Source organism: Tamandua tetradactyla, chromosome 8, assembly GCF_023851605.1.
Source record: "Tamandua tetradactyla isolate mTamTet1 chromosome 8, mTamTet1.pri, whole genome shotgun sequence".
Classification (NCBI taxonomy): Eukaryota; Metazoa; Chordata; class Mammalia; order Pilosa; family Myrmecophagidae; genus Tamandua; species Tamandua tetradactyla.
The window spans coordinates 54,694,151-54,710,891 of NC_135334.1; the positions used below are offsets into that span (position 1 = coordinate 54,694,151).

General features: G+C 36.1%; 1 protein-coding gene across 4 annotated transcripts in view; it reads left to right on the forward strand.

Annotated features, from left to right (window-relative positions):
- The first annotated feature begins 546 nt into the window (after nt 1-546).
- The window catches only part of NOX4 (NADPH oxidase 4), a 171,569-nt gene continuing 155,374 nt past the window's right edge, over nt 547-16,741 (forward strand). For 3 of the 4 annotated variants that reach the window (XM_077113313.1, XM_077113314.1, XM_077113316.1), the window contains exons 1-2: nt 547-656; nt 1,314-1,409. In XM_077113313.1, coding sequence (XP_076969428.1) covers nt 600-656; nt 1,314-1,409 — 153 coding nt within the window. In that variant the 5' untranslated portion in view covers nt 547-599. Of the gene's footprint in view, nt 657-1,313; nt 1,410-16,741 lie in introns of those variants that run through there. The other variant, XM_077113317.1, reaches the window with a different exon arrangement.

The window sequence follows — 16,741 nt, forward strand, 5'->3', positions numbered from 1 at the left end:
TTTCCGGCTCAAAATTCCTAAACAAGGCCCTCTATGAGTTGAACATTTGGTGGTGGTGTGATGGGGGAAGTCAATCCCAAATAACTAGATTTGTATGTGTGGGTGAGAGTGTGTGTGCGTGCGTGCGTGCGCGCGCGCGAGGGCTCAGCCGAGGGTCCCCACTTGTATTACTGGTATCATTCAACACCTCTTCGTCGGTATTTCGGGGCTGGGCGGCCTGGGCTAGAGGCGGAGGGGGACGCCTCCCAATTCCCAGCCCGGGACATCCTGAGCAGCAGCAGCCACAACAACAAGATCTCGCGCAGACAAAGGGGCCGGCGCGGCGGGGCAGGCGCGTGTAGTCGCGGCCGCGGGGCGGGAGAACGCGCGCTCAGAGCGCGGGGTTGGGTCCGCGGGCTCCAGCCCGAGTCGCGGCGCCCGGAAGACCCGGCTCCGGGGCGCAGACCCCGCCTGGGCTGGCTCAGCGCCAAGCCCCGGCTTCCACTCACTCTTTGACCCTCGGTCCCCACCCGGCCCCCCCGCAGGCCGCACAACTGTAACCGCTGACCGGGCCGCTGCCCGCTGCTTCTCGGAGAGCGCAGCGCGGCGGGGCCGGCGGCATGGCTGTGTCCTGGAGGAGCTGGCTGGCCAACGAAGGGGTTAAACACCTCTGCCTGGTAGGATGGCGGGCTAGGCTCTCCTTGCATTTTGTCTCTCGAACAGCGATTTTGATTCATTCTCTGAGCGTGCGCGAGTGGGAAGCTGGAAGTGGAAAATTTTCCTTCTAATTCGACATCCTTAGCTAACAAAACTTTGCGCTATTAATACCTGTAGATAACTATTCTCCCTTCTTTCAAATGCATGTGAACTCTGGAGAGCAGATGTGGAAGTAGGGGGAACACGGTCACTTTAAGCGAAAAAAGTTTTTTTTTCCCTTTTTTAACCCTTTCGATATTTCCTTTCCTTGCTCTTTTCCCAGATTGCTTTTGTTTGATGTATTATTTTAACAGTATAGAGCACTTCGGATATGGTGAATGTGACGCATTGCTTAGTTACTAATGTCTACAGTGGACATCTGCAGATTATTTAAGGGACCCGTTTGCTCTCAAATGCTTAATAGCAGGTGAAGGAACTGGGTGAGGTCAGATATTCACCTCCCCACCCCACCCCCGCCCCCAAGTGTTTTTAAGTTTGCTGATTAATTGAGAACGCTTTTGGCAATTACTGATTGTCAGAGGTTCCATTAAAAAATGGAACATAATTTTGGTTTCCAGTCATCAGGTAATGTGCTTTTAATTTTTTGTTCTCTCTTTCTCTTTGTCTGGTTGTTTTAGCTCATCTGGCTCTCCCTGAATGTCCTCCTTTTCTGGAAAACCTTCCTGCTGTATAACCAAGGGCCAGAATATCACTACCTCCACCAGATGTTGGGGGTAAGTGAGACTTCAGGAGACCAGATGGAATGAGTTAAAATGTGGGCTGACATTGCTACAAGTCTTGGTCATTTCTTCCATTCACTAAAGACACACTGGTGCTCCAAAGTGGTCGAGACAAGTTTTCTTTATTTATCATTTACTCTTGTCCAAGTGGCAAAGAGTGACTGTTTTAAGATCAAAAAGTAAAATCGGCTCAGTGAAAACCAATGAACCTGAAGCACCAGGCCAATGGTACCTGGGAAAAATTGCCTCTTCTTGCCAGCTGCAACATGTCCTGAAGGATCTCCTCCACCAGGAGGGCTAACCAATGACCGGCTTTTTGTTTTCTCTTATCAAGACTTTCCGCCAGTTCATCAGCTTACCCTGAGGATTTCTGCACTATTTCCTTTTACTGCCGCTTCTCACAAAGTAGTTGTCTAAAGAGGTTATTTATTTCTGGACATTTCTCAGCTGCTTTTCCTTAGGTTAGTAGGTGATTTGGGTTCCAGTGTTCTGGTCTAATAGGAGAATGATACTGTGCAAACCTTTGCTCTGCTTTGTTTCTTGTTGATATTTTCCTTTTCTTTCTCCCCTGGTGTTTCTGATCTCTTTCTTTCCATCCCTTCTTACTTGACTCCTTGATCAAAGACAGCCTCATTGAGGGCATCTTCCTTTTTACAGAGAGATGTCATTTTCTAAGCAAAAAGTATAAAGTCTACGGAAAAATGTTAAAGTACCTGAAAGGAGACTTTGTCATACCTCATTTGGGAAGAAAGTACATTCTAAGCAGGAGATGCATGGCTTTGTTCTTCATGATTTAAAGACTGTTTAAAATTATGAATATAATGATTTAGATGAATTCAGAGGAACCCGTCTTCCCTTTCATATACAGAACTTGTTCATCTTGAAACCTTAGCATCTAGCACAGTGCTGGGTACATATTAAGCAACAAATAGCAACTGAATTAGTTAATTGATATTTTACTTTACACACAAGGCACTACTTTTCATAATCCATCTGCTGGTCACACAATTGATATTTTCAAAGTTTAATACCTAGGAATTTAGCTAATAAGGTTGAGAAAACTAGTCTCAGAGACTAAACTCATTTTATTGGTAACTCTTAAATCTGAACACTCACTTCTTTCACCTATCCGTGCTTCCTTCCATCCAACCAATCAGGAAACTCTGATGAACACCTGGGCTTGAAAATGGGCAACTGGAGATTTTGTCTCTGCCATCAAGCTGCTTACAATTTAATGGAAGAATCGACAGGTGAATAATTGTAATTCAATAGACAAGTAAAAAAAGTTTTCTTTAATAAGCACCTGAGGTTTCTGGACTTATTTTTATTTTGTTTCTTAGACATTTCCCCTTGTCATGGTTAGGTTCATGTGTCAACTTGGCCAAGTAGTGGTACCTGTTTGTCTGTTTGGGCAAGTGCTGGCCTGTCTGTTGCGATGAGAACATTTCATAGAATTAAATCATCATCAGGTCAGCTACATCCACAGCTGATTACATTAGTAATCAGCCAAAGGGACGTGTCTTCTGCAATGAGTAATGCTTAATCTGATCACTGGAAGCCTTTTAAGGAGGATTCAGAGGAGACAGGAAGACCCCTTAAGTGTGAGTTAATGAAGGTGAGATTTTTCAGTGGGAGACTGAAAAAACTCTTAAGAGTTCTGATGATACTATCTACAATGACAGTCCATTTTGCTCTTGTTCAGGAGGTATGTGTGTTACCAGAAATCTGAGAATAGACAACTGGAAAGCTGCAACTGAACTTTGAGTTTGAGGTCTGTGCTATAGTATAAGCTAAAATAATGATGCATTAAAAAGTTATGTTGGAAACCAAGTTAATTTTTATAAACTTGGATGCTGTGTACCTGAACTCCAAATTTATTTTGGTGACTAGTCAGATGTGCTGAAGATTTTATATGTATAACCTATATCCCGTATATCCCAACTGATTTTTTTTGGTATGCTTTGTGGTGGGGTTGCATTTCATTAGTTTTCCATGTGAGTATCCCATTATTGCAGCACTATTTGTTGAATTTTTGTTAGTTTGTTTTTGGGAAGTGCGTGGCAGGTCTCCATATGGCAGGTGAGAATTCTACCACTGAATTACTCTTGCACCCCACCAACTAACTGTTTTACAAAATTTTCAGTATGTTTCACCTCTATCTCCAGTCCTCTTTAGTGCTTTTATTTTCATAATATGACAGATTGGTAAGGCTTGACTTGAGGTCTGCAGAGCACTTGGCACATAGTAGCAGCTGAATAACCGTTGATCAGATGAATGAAGAAAAGATGATAACAGGATCAAATGGGAAACTTGGAGCTATCCAATCAGATTTCAACATTTTACCAAGACTCATTATGGAAAGGAATGGTCTTTCTTCTTGGCATCATGTGCGAAGATAAAACATGACTTCCAGACTCCTCACATTCGGTGGTCATTTGTTAAGCATTTTCTACTCATTCATTTATCTAAACCACTTTGGCATAGGCATTTTCACCTTATATTATCTTATATTGAAAAAAGGAATGGCACGGTTTTGGTATTTGTTTTATAAAAGAGTGTTTAATTTTGTTTGTCTTAGGTCTAACTTTTCTAACCTTTTAGTGATTCTCATAGTATAAGAATTTGAGGGCATTTTGCAAATCGCAAAAAATACAGTGCAACAATAGGATAGACAATTTTAAAATAGATACTGGTGGGTTCCATGTTTTACTTATTTAATATATATATATATTATCAACTTATTGCCATAGAGGACTGTATCTTAGAGCCTATCAAGTATTTGCAAGATCATGGTCCCACCAGGATAGAAATGTAGAAATCCTGAAATGGACATAAGCATTCATATATTATAAATCTCTTTAATGTGAAGTTAAGGCTCATACAAATCAGGGTGGTATTTCTGGAAATGAATTTGATGGCTATCATTTTTTTTTTACATAGGCAGGCACCGGGAATTGAACCTGGGTCCTCTGGCATGGCAGGCAAGCATTCTTGCCTGCTAAGCCACCGTGGCACACCTGACGGCTATCATTTTAACACCCACCCATCCCAAACCCCAAAAGAAACACCCAGTATTTCCAAATAATATGTCCATTTTTAGGAAAGCATGGATATTTGAGAAGAATTGAAACTTAATTCTTCGTAATTGTTTGAAACCTCTGCTTTCTATCGAAAAACAATTCTTTATTTGTACCCATGATATGTCAGGTGCTTACAAATATTTTGTTTAATACTTCTAACTTCCCTGCTTGGAAACTATTCTCTCGTTTTATATATGAGGAAATAGTGGACGAGAAACTAAATGACTTCTTAAGTCTCTTTAGATGATCAGAATTAGAGTTAGGATTTGAATACAGTCTTGTATGGTCTTTTTTGCTGTCCCTCATACTTCTCAGCTTTTCTGTAGTTCTAAACCACTTGACTGGCCTATTACAGGTATTTATGTCACTTTTTTAGTGTTACTCTTTATCAGAGTCACCCAATAGCAATATAATGTGCATCATGTATGCAACTGAAAATTTTCCAGTAGCCACATTAAGCAAGTAAAAAGAAACAGGTGATATTAATTTTAATAATGTATTTTATTTAACCAAGTATGTCCAAAGCGTTGTTTCAATAGGTAGTCAATATTAAAAATTAGTAATGAGTTATTTTAAATTATTTGCCTATTAATTATTGGAGATAATATGTGTATGTTGTACTCATCACAATTCAGTTACTAAATTATCATCAAAAATACTTGATCTGTATTTAGATTTCCTAAAATTTACAGGTGAAAAAGTAGATTCATATATCAAAGTTGTTCCATCATACTTAACGTTTTCCAATCACACAAATGGATATCAGCTTTTAAATCTTAATGTAAATTAATAAAAATTAATAAATTTAAAATTTCAGTTCTTGGTGGCCTTGAGCATTCCACACACATGCTTAATAGTGACTTGTGGGCAGTGGCTTCCATATTGGACAGGTATAGACTGTGGGGAGATATTCCTACCTTCACAGCCTTACGCACTTACCCTTTAGCTTTAAAAGAACAACTAGACAAACAACAGCCCAATAAAAAAGACATTGGCATATAGTAGTCCTCCTGCCCTACTCCCCAGAAACAGGAGTTGATATTGGATCAGAAGTGTATAGGCTTTAGTTATTGACATGTACCTAAAAAGGCTCTCTAACTCCCGCCTCACCTTATGAACTTTCTGGTGGCGGGAGCCTTTGAAATGCAGGTAAAAATATTTAATTTTCAGAACTGGAGTATGCACTTTTATTTTTAGATAGGTTCGTAAATGTTCCAAACCAAAATTACAGATTAAAAAATTACATAAGTACTGACAGAAAATAAGATCTTGAATGTTAAAAGATAAAATAATGTTGGGATTACTGTGTGTTAGTAGGAGTTTTCATCATGATTTTTTCTTTCCCAGGCTGATCTGATCCAGACCTGGAGGCAACATGGTCACGGCTGGTTTATGCTTGAGTTAATGTGCTAATCAGACTCTGCACTTCCTAGGAGATATTTAATTATGGCATGCTGTGAGTTTTGGAATCCTCAAATTAGCTGAGAGGGGGGACAAAAGTCTTTTGAGGAAAGCCAAAACAAGCATCCAAACAAACAAACCAAACAAGCAATAACTTCCTCCATTCTCCCATAGCAACCTTTTAAACAAAGAGTTCCATTGATTTCTTATGATGAAATCCATTTTTATTCACTCATTTCCAAGGAATGGAAAATATAGTAGTTACTTGACTTTAATAGAAAGTACAAATATACTGTGGCCAAACCTGAGAGATTTAGTTACGTTAATTTTTTAAACTGAGGGCAAATGAACTCAAAATAGTGTCCCTAGAAGGCCTCATATTCATGTTCATTATTTTTGGAGTTGTATTTTTACATTATAATAATTAAAGAATAATCATTTAATTGATGTGAATATTTTCATTTGAGAAGAGACTGCATTTTATGGTACCAGATTCAATGTGTCTAGTTTTATATCTCTTTTTATTATTTTTTTTGCATGGGCAGGCACTGGGAAACAAACCGGGGTCTCCCGCATGACAGATGAGAACTCTGCCTGCTGAGCCGCGTGGCCCCTTTATATCTCTTTTTACTCCCCAACCTAGCATTTGTGTTTGGAATATTCATCTTCAACCTAGTTATTTTCATGGCACCATGATGAGAATTTAATGTTTAATTTTTTTTCTCACAAAATATTACTCTAGAGCTGCTGCATGGTCACACAGATCTTATTTTTACTCTTATTGCATTATTTATGTTACTTGAAAATAAGTTGTGAGCTTTGAAATTCTTCCTAACCTTCTAGTGAAACACAGTAATGATCTTCCTTCAGTCAGTCATTATCCTTTAAGTGATTTAGAAACATTAACTAACTTATCCTCTCAAGAGTCCTAAGGAGTTATATCATAATTACCATTTTACAAAGAGAGAAATCTGATATCATGTGAATTTCTTAAGGCCAGAGATTGAAATTGCTGGACCTAAGATTTTAAGTCAGTATTTAAGCCTGGGCAGCTTGGATTTTGCTGAGAGGGAAAATATGCATCTCGTCATTTTCAGAAGAGGTTTGATGATTAACTGTCTCCTCTTATTGCATGAAATATAAGAGAGACTAGCTGGAATTTCCCAGGCATGTGTTGTCATTTCAACTCAGGGAATATTTTTAGTGAAGGGTTATATTTTGTTTTTATTCTAACATTCTGCTGTTTTAAAACAATTTCCTTTCTGTGTATTAACAGGTGAATACAAATTACTTCCATGAAATCACACTTTATTCTTCATCTGTTTACAATAGAGAATGACAGAATTTTAGAGTTGGAAGGGAGCTTAGAGATCTTTACTTAAGATATTTTCCCTCTTTTTCCATGGTGGAAAAATAAGGTTGAAAAATTATTTACTCCCCAACACAACTAAGTTAGTAGCTTGGTCACCAAGCCTAGTGATCAGCCCTATAATAGCCGCATGTACACATACAAGGATGCATTCAACTCTACCCTATATGGACAACTAGTTCCTCATTTTATGTGAAATGATATTTAGAAATGTCTGACAGTTTAAAAAGTAAGGAAATTTATTGATTTACTCTTACGAGAAGATATATTTTCAGTATTATAGTTGTTTTAAACTTGTCTCAGATAAATTGTTTGAGAATTATGAGACTTATTTTTATTTAAATTATTTTTGATTCCAGGTTTAACCTCTAGTTGTATACAGCTAAATGCCCACTGTTCAGTGTAAGTGTCTTTTAACAATACCACCCAAAAAACAGTAAAGGACTAGATGTTTGGGATGAGTATCAGAGATTTTCAAGCCTATTTTCTTCATTTTTATTATTAATACTAATAATGTCAATAGACGATTTCATTCATTGTGGACTAAGTACTAGGCATTCTTCTCAGGGCTACATAATTGATTTATTTAATCCTCCCATCCATCCTATGGAGTAGGTATTTTTATTTTTTCATGTTGCAACTAAGGAACTGAATTAGAGAGATCTGTAATTTGCTAGTGAGTGACAGCAGTAGTTCTGTAATAAAAAAAACTTGGTTCCAGAACTTGTATTCTTAGTTCCTGTGCTTTTCTGTCTCAGTGTAACATCAATATAACAATGAACCATATGGAAATGCCATTTTTTAAAAATAGAAGCTATCGAACATCAGCAATTTCATGTAATTCAACCTAATAACATACATCATTTATTGAGCACATATTTTGTGCCAGACTCAGTCCTAGGCTCTTTAGTTTTGTAATCTCATTTAATCCTTAACATCATCCTAGAAGATAAGAATTATAAAATCCCTTTTTACAGAATTGAGAAACTGGGAATCTGAGTAATTAAGTAACTCCCTAGGTCTGATGTGAGCCTACCTGTTTGACACTGAAAACCATGCTCTCAGCCACTCACTCTGTGGGGTGAGTTTCTGGTATAAACAGGTTTAAAACTTGGAATTCTCTGCTCTTACCCAAGGGTTTGTATGTATCCTCTCAAAATGGCTCTGGCTAGGTTCTGGTTGTATAGATGCCTGTGTGTTTATTAGTGTGTTTTTATAGCTATTAAGAACTACTCGATCAGATATAAAGGTGAGAAAATAGTCTCTGGGTTATTCTTAAGCCGAGGCTGACTTCTGCACCCCACCCTGCCTAATACCTAACAACTTCTTCAGTCTTCCCCTGGAAGCCAAGTCTGAGCTTGGAAGAATTGATCTCGTATTTATATAGTTTTGTCCTCAGTTGTAAAACCTAGCTGAGCATCAGCATTCCAGAATGACATTGCCCAAGAGCCTTACCCAGTCTCATTTAGGAAGGTGTTATAATGTTCCTGCTCAGCTGTTTGTAGAACTTTCGTCTTAGCTCCACCCAACAACTATTTTGAACCCTGCTCTTGCACATTCCCTTACTACCTGCAAACCCCAAAAAGAAGAAAATCAGATAAATTAGCACCCCCCAAGGATCAGACTCAGTGTCTCATTTTGACTGTTTAGACCTTAGCATCAAGAACGTGACTTCAGTAGGGGCTGAGTTTTTGCCTGACTCCTATAGAAGGAAAATTGTGAATATTGAGGGACTGCCGTGCCTTGCACACTTCTGAGACCAGCAGTAGTAACAATAGTTATAGTCGTGTATGCATTCTCCTAGGGAGAAGGAGCCTTTAGAACTAAGGAACACAGTGGAAGCCTTAAGGATTCTTCTAGTCTATTTACTTCATTTGGTAGATGAATTCAGCCTAGTTAAATGACTCCTTCATGAACTCAGTGCAATGCTGAAGGTGTTTGCTAGGTCTTTAACTCGTGGTCAGTATTTCTTCATGTTCATCATGCTGAACGTTGCATTTACCATAATACTGATTTTAATAATATCCAGGTAATTCTGTGGAGGTAAATCAAAAAATCATAATTCTTACTGCAAAGGTCTTCATCTTCAGAGCTATAGAGACCTGGTTCAGGCATTTCTCTTCCACTGTGACTTTGATAAATTACTTCTCTGAGACTTAGTTTAACTCATCTACAAAATAGGGCTTAAAACAGCCTCTTCAAATAGTTATGAGGAATACATGAGAAAATATGAGTGAAATGCTTAGCACTTAGCATATGGGCTCCTAGTAAATGGTAGCTATTATTATTAATAGTACTTGTATTATTTATGAATAGTATTATACTATTAATAGTATTAAATAGTATGTTTTAATTTTTAAGTTTAATTCATTATGGATTAAATGAAATTCAGAGAAGTATAAAGATGGAAGGTATGTGCTGAGCATGTAGCAGGTGACATCTAGGATAAGGAGATTTATCCTTTGTTCCATTGGTACAGTGCTCACAAGGGTGCTTAATAAATAGATGTTTGATGTTGAGGTTGTGTGTTTGCTGGTCAGCTGGAATGTTTCCATTTCAGTCCTTTGGTTGACCTCTGGCTGCCTCCCTAATCCTTCTGGAGGGAGGAAGGCTATTTGCCAAGCTTGTGGCAATTTGGGATTATGCTTGCCAGGTGGAATTTCAGTTTAAGGTGCAACCCATTCCATTAAAAAAAAAACATTTGTTAATCTTCACTGAACTTTGGAGTCCTCGATAGATGAACCAGGGAAATGGAAATAATGCCTATCCCACAAGATTATTGTGAAAGTTAAAGTAAGTTAAAAGAATTAGTAATAATAATAGTAACATTCATTGAATGGGCCAGACATTGTGGTAAGTTCTTTATATGTTCTGCCAGATTCCTTACTACTCTTTAAGGTAGGTCGTATTACATAAGAAGAAGCTAAATCACAAAAATTGTAACTTACCCATGAGTTAAAGCAAATATATAAAGCCCATTACATAATAGAAATTCCAAAATTGTGTTTTCCTCTTTTCTTTACTCTGCTGTCATCCTTTACAGCTTTATACAACAATTCACTTAGCTGTCGGGATCTCAGAAGAAGTGTTCTTACCTGTCTCAGAGTGCTGTGCTGAGAATTAGCTGATGATAGAAAAAAATATGTACTTTGAAGAACTGAAAGCACCACAAACATGAAAGATGATTGTTATTACATACAATTTCTGTTTCCTATTGTTCCTTCCACTTTTTCAAGCTCTAGCAATGCTGCCATGAAAAAGCTCCCCTGGGAGTCATTAAGGCCAGTTTGGAGAAAGGAATGAGAGAAGGTTATAAAAACCTTCATGACAGAAAAATGGCAGATGACCCTTCACATTCAATGCACTATGTGTTTACAATTTTGACTCCTGAAGTGGAATACTGAAGGTCTGTGACATGTTGTAATTGATAATTTTGCCGAGACATGAACTAAGATTGGAGGCTAGTATATAAGAGAAATTTACTTTGGTGGGGAGTGAGCATAGCTCATTTCCTAGTATCCATCCTTACACAACTTTATGATGTGATGAAACTCAGGCAGTGTGATAAATCACTGTGAAAAGTAAGTCCTTTTGAATCCTAGTAATGGGACTAAAGAAAAGTGGACAGATTAAGGAGAACATGGACTTTGGTCAATCAATAGAATTTGTGCAGATTTTTAGAAATTGGAAGGTTAAACTTGGCAATGGCTCCCATCTAGGGATGAATTAAAATCACACACATGTTATATATTGGAAAAATACATGCTTTAATGGCTTTCATTGATTTTGGAATTATTAAAGATCTCTGGATATATATCAAGGATATCAAAGAGCTAATATAGTTCAAGTCAAAAAGAGGTGACTGATGCACCGAAAGTGAAAGCATTTTATTTATCTCAGATAAAAGGTAGGCCTTCAACACTAAGATAAATTTAAGAAATAATATATGGTAAATGCCTTTTTCCTTATATTCCTTTTCCCTATGGTAGAATTATTAAATAGCTAATAGCAAATAGCAGATAATCTTGTTTAACTGAACTAAGAAAGGCAGTGATCAAAACAAGTTTTTTGGTTTTTTTCCCCCTAAAGCTATCCTTTTGACTCTGTTTGTTAGGTCCCTTTTCTCCCAATATGATTTCCCTTGTCTTCCTTTCTATTAGTATCTTATCATATGTAAAGCTGCCCCACTTCTTCACTCTTCAACATTTTGGAAAAAAAAGTCAATCTTCTGTTTTGATTTTTCAAAGTGAGTGACATTACCCTGAGGGGTGAGAGTTGTGGAACAAGAAAATGAGAACAAACTATTGAAAATACTGATAAATTAGGGTAATGAGAATGCTTTTACCTCTTACTGGTTTTCCTTGGCCAAGTTACTTGTGATAAGTTACTATAGGCCTTTGAACTTTGTGAACTCCTTGGTTTGAAAAGCACGAGGGCCGAAGCACATTTGTAAAGTACTTTGAATTTGGCAACTAAAAAGTGAAGGAGTACAATTTTCTTTTTCTTTTTTCCAATAGCTCTGAATACCTAAAAGGAAAACCAAGTAAATACCATCAGTGGTCTGTATTAATGGATTCCAAATGGAAAAAACAAAACAAAACATATCAAACCGCAAGAATGTAGTGCTTCAATATAACTGTTCTTCCCTCACTAGAGAAATAGCAGTTGCTGTTGTACATTGTCTGCTTGTGTCCCATTTGTTACCTCCCTTGGAATTTTTCTGTGAGGGATTAAGGTTGGCATCGACTATGTAAAACCCATCACTAACTGTTCAGCTGTTTCAATCTTGTACATATTTTCAAATACAAATGAGTGAAAGAATGAATCAAATGAAAATATTCAAAGAGTTTAATTTGCCACTCACAATGGATCTACAAGGTCTCCTTAATTTTGGTTCTCCTAAGGAAAGTTGGTTTTAGACTTGTATTGGTTTTAAAGTTTGAATGTGTCGTGCTGAAAGAAGAAAAGACATTTTGTTCAGTCCACAGGTTCTACATAGATGAAATTTAATTAATTGGTTAGAGTCTTAACTGTAACATTCATTCTAATTCTTATTTAAACCAAGTGGCTGCCAGTGCCTTTTGCTAAGCATAGAGAGACTATTAGCTCAAATTTCAAAATGTGGCAACTGTGAAAAATCCAGTATATCAGTGAGAGAAGTATGATGTAGTGAAAAGAACGTGGATTTTGACCTAAGTTGAAATCTTGAATTTATGTCTTATTGAATGTATCCTTAGGTGTTTATCGAAACCTTAAGAGCTTTAGTTTTCCTCACTTTTAAATTGGGGATTATACTATTAGATTTAGCAACATCAAAATGCCAATATTCAAAAATTATAATATATAAAAATGGCATTTTGGGGGAGGAGAGTAAGTAAGATAAGGAAGAAGAAGCAGTAAGTGTGAGGCTCTCCTAAAAGTGTTAATTCCTTCCTTTCTGATAGTAAATTATAGTAGACCAATTCATGAAAGTGCTAGTCATTGATTTGAGGAATCGTCCATGGAGTTAAGAATGTTCTGATAACTAAAAATTTCCAGTAACTGAAGGAAGTTAAAGCCTAATTTTGTGCATTGTTTAAGTTCTGAAGATTTTCAAAAGATATTTTTCAAAAGATAGTTTGAAAATGGCGGCATGTCTTTTGTTTTCTTAATTATAATTTAGAAATTATTTATGCTTACAGTTCTTTGATTTTCAATTCGTGGTGGTTTCCAAAATTAGTTCCAAATTTCTTGGCCTTTATCAAGCGTAATATACACATGAAGAGAACTCATTTTCTAGCACATTAGGAGTAAATTCTTTCTCTAAAAAAAGAAAAAAAATTTTTAAAAAGTTTTATTTTTTCTGTCAGGTACAGAATATTTAATTGAATATATTAACTCAGTTCATTACACACTGTCTTCGTGAGTCTATGCAAGGTTCCCTTTTAGCTTTCTTCATCATTCATTCATTTATTAATTCATTCAACACTCCCATTCTCCTCTCTACAATGGTAACCTCTCTAATGTGATTGATGTATACCCTTCTATTGGTGCTATATGTGTATTGTTCTTTTAATTCACAAAATTGGCATTGTGCCAAAGCTCTCGTTCTATTTCTTACTCTTTTCTGCTGGCCTTAGAATGCATGTTTCTTTGTCCCATTATTTCTAATTAGTATATGGTATTCCATAGTTTGTACCTACAACATTTACTTATCTGCTGTCCCAAACATGTACAATTAGATTACCTCAAATTTCCTGCTACTTCAAATGGCATCATGGTGAATATAAAGGATACTGTTATAATATAAATATTTTATGGTAGTTTGCTGTTTTTATAATTTAAAGAATTTTTCCATCAGATTTTCTTACAATGGAGCACACATAATATATTCACATTGTAGTAAAATACAGGCCTTTTGTATTTACTTATTGTAGCAGTTGGATTTATCCTTTCCTTTCCTTTCTTTTCCTTTCCTATCTTATCCTATCCTATCGTATGTTTTAAATTAATTACTTTCTTATTTGTCAAAAGGGTAGAAGAAAGGGGGTCAGCAGCTTGATCTTCTTCTGTAAGGTTCCATCTTAATGCATGGAAATATTTCCAAGATAATATTCAAAGTTTATCATGTGCTTTCCAGTGTGAAAATTTTTTTATTGTTTTTGTTTTTGTTTTTGCTTGGGCAGGCTCCGGGAATTGAACCCAGGTCTCCGGCATGGCAGGCAAGAATTCTGCCCCTGAGCCACCGTTGCACTGTCCTAGTGTATATTTTTGTAGAAACAAAATGGAAAATGTTCAAAAGTGTTTGAACATTTTAAAATTTTACTTCCAAGGCTTTTCCTGTGTTTTCTTCTTAAGAAAATTTTTTTTCTTATAATTATAGATTTTATATTTATTATAGAAAACGGGGAAATAAGCCCCCCAAAATTATATTCATGCCTCAACACATACATAACCACTGTTAATATTTTGATGTACTTCTTAAATGTAAGTTTGTGTTCTTATATAACAATGTGATTATTCAAAATAAACAGTTTTGTATTCTTCTTTTAAAATATGGATTTAAATATTATATTAGCTTTACCTCTGTTACCACAAGCTCACTGATAAACATGTTGTTTATGTTTAATACTCTATTGAATAAATGAAAACACAGTATATACATTCCCATACTTTTAGATATCCAGTTGGCTTCTATTATTTTACTGACCTAGAAAATGCTGTAAAAAACATAATGAAGAACACTGCCTCTGTTTTAACACTTACGCCCTTTGGAATTTCAAAGTATATTTCATTTATTGTTTCTTTCTTTATTTATTCATTCATTTATTGAATTATATTTGTTTTATTTTATGCATTAAAATTATTTATTGAATTCCATTCATTGAGGATTTTTATCGCATTTGATTCTTGGTACTTAATTGTTAAAATATATTAAATTTTAAAAGAAATACATGCTTCTATATATCAATTACTGATTGTACAATAGAATAAAAATAGAGACTCTCCTCTATTTCTTTGGGGTAGCCATCTATAGCTGTATCATATATGCCTATGTCTATGCCTACACAATACTTGTACATACATTTTTAACTATATATATATATATAGATAGATATAGATATATACCTATATATAGATAGATAGACAGATAGTAACTCAATAATATATCACAGATATGATTTCATTTCCATAATACAAGTCTTATTTATTTTATCTTCAATGACTATATTGTATCCTATAATGTATAACTGTAATGTGTTTACCATTTCTGTTGTTGGACTTTTAGTTCTCTTCTCCTCCTTCCCCTCTCCTTCTCCCTTCCTTGTCACTTTATCCTCCTTCTTTTCTGTCATAGGTCATACTGTGCTAAATATCCTATTAGAAATTAACCCGCACACTTGGACAAATATTGTTGTATGCTATTTTATTTTTTGTAAGAAAGGCCAAGATGTGATTTTTTAAATATTATTCAAGAGTTGCTTTTTTAGGGAAAAAAGGATTATGTTTGATCCTATTGCAATCCTTTTCTTCTATTTAAAAGAATGGTGCTGATGTTGCAAAGCTTATTTATAAAATATGAGAACTAGTGAAGTAAAAACATATCTTAAAAATTGGCACAGGGAGAATAACTAATATATCATCTTGTATTTAATTTAATCCATTGTTCAATCAGCAGCTAAGCTAGTGGGGGTCACTATGTGGTGACTAGTTAAACTCTGAAGGGTCCGTCAGAAGAGTCTAAGACTTTAACAGGTATGCATGAGGAGGCTTAGGTAAATAGTCTACATCAAACTATTTATTCAGTCCATTTTTACTGAGTAGTACTCTGTTGGACAAGTTTGGCCATTTTAATACATCCAGAGTTTTTTCTTTAGAAATGATGACTTCTGGGCAGGCCATGGTGGCTCAGCAGGTAAGAGTGCTTGTCTGCCATGCCCGAGGACCCGGGTTCGATTCCCGGTGCCTGCCCATGTAAAAAAAAATATATATAGAAGTGATGACTTCTAAGACAGTTTTTTTTTTTCCCCCAAAGAAAGACTGGAAGATGTCATTTGAGTCAACAGTTAAATCACAGTCAAAATTTATTTTTATAAACTGTTATTTTGAGAGTAGAGATAGAATTTTAAAACAATTTTATAGAATCACTTAGCAGATTAGCAAGAAACCTGATTGATTTCAGGAGAAGTAAAATAAATAAGTTTATGTAGGATATATTTGGCAGACATGAGAAAAAACATTAATATTGCATTCCTATGTTCAACATAAATTTTAATCTGTGGCATTATGGGTAGTCTGATTAAAATGCTAACCAGAGGAGGGGGCACCTCTGTTATGAGCATTGTTCCCTTTAAATAAATTTTCCGTGTATGTGAGGCACCAGGGGATCTGTTTTGGCTCCTACATTTTAGGAGGAACGTCAGGGAATTAAAACTGGTTTAAAGATGAGGAAGGATGATGCAGGGTTTTGGAATGATTGTTTTTGATGAAGAGTAGCTGGGAGGTGACAGAATACTCAGTAACTGCTCAGATGTGTTGGACCTGTGATCTTGAAGAAGCACAGCCTGGCTCAGCTTTCTATATAGCAAAATCCATTCCACTCCTTGGGGCTTTTCCTGTTGCACAGTTCATTTGTGTAGGAGGAGGAAATTGTAACAATGAACTTAAATAAGATGTTCTGGAACTCTTGAGGCCCTGGTTTCTGTGCCTTAGAAAGGCATAGAGGTTACGGGATGGATCTAAATATTGATGGGAATTCAGTAGAAGTTCTTAAAATATTTCCATTTTAATGTTTTTTAAGCCAAAGGGTTCAAAACATTTTCACTTGATACATTTTTATCCTTTGAACAGCCCTATGAGAGAACTGTGAAGACCGTATTTTTTTTTCTTGTATTGTTAAATTGCTTACTTCTAGGTTCTGGAGAGAAAACAAGTCACCTTGGCAGAGGTCACAGGTATTAGCTGTGATAAATATTCCTTGGCTTTTATTCTCGTGA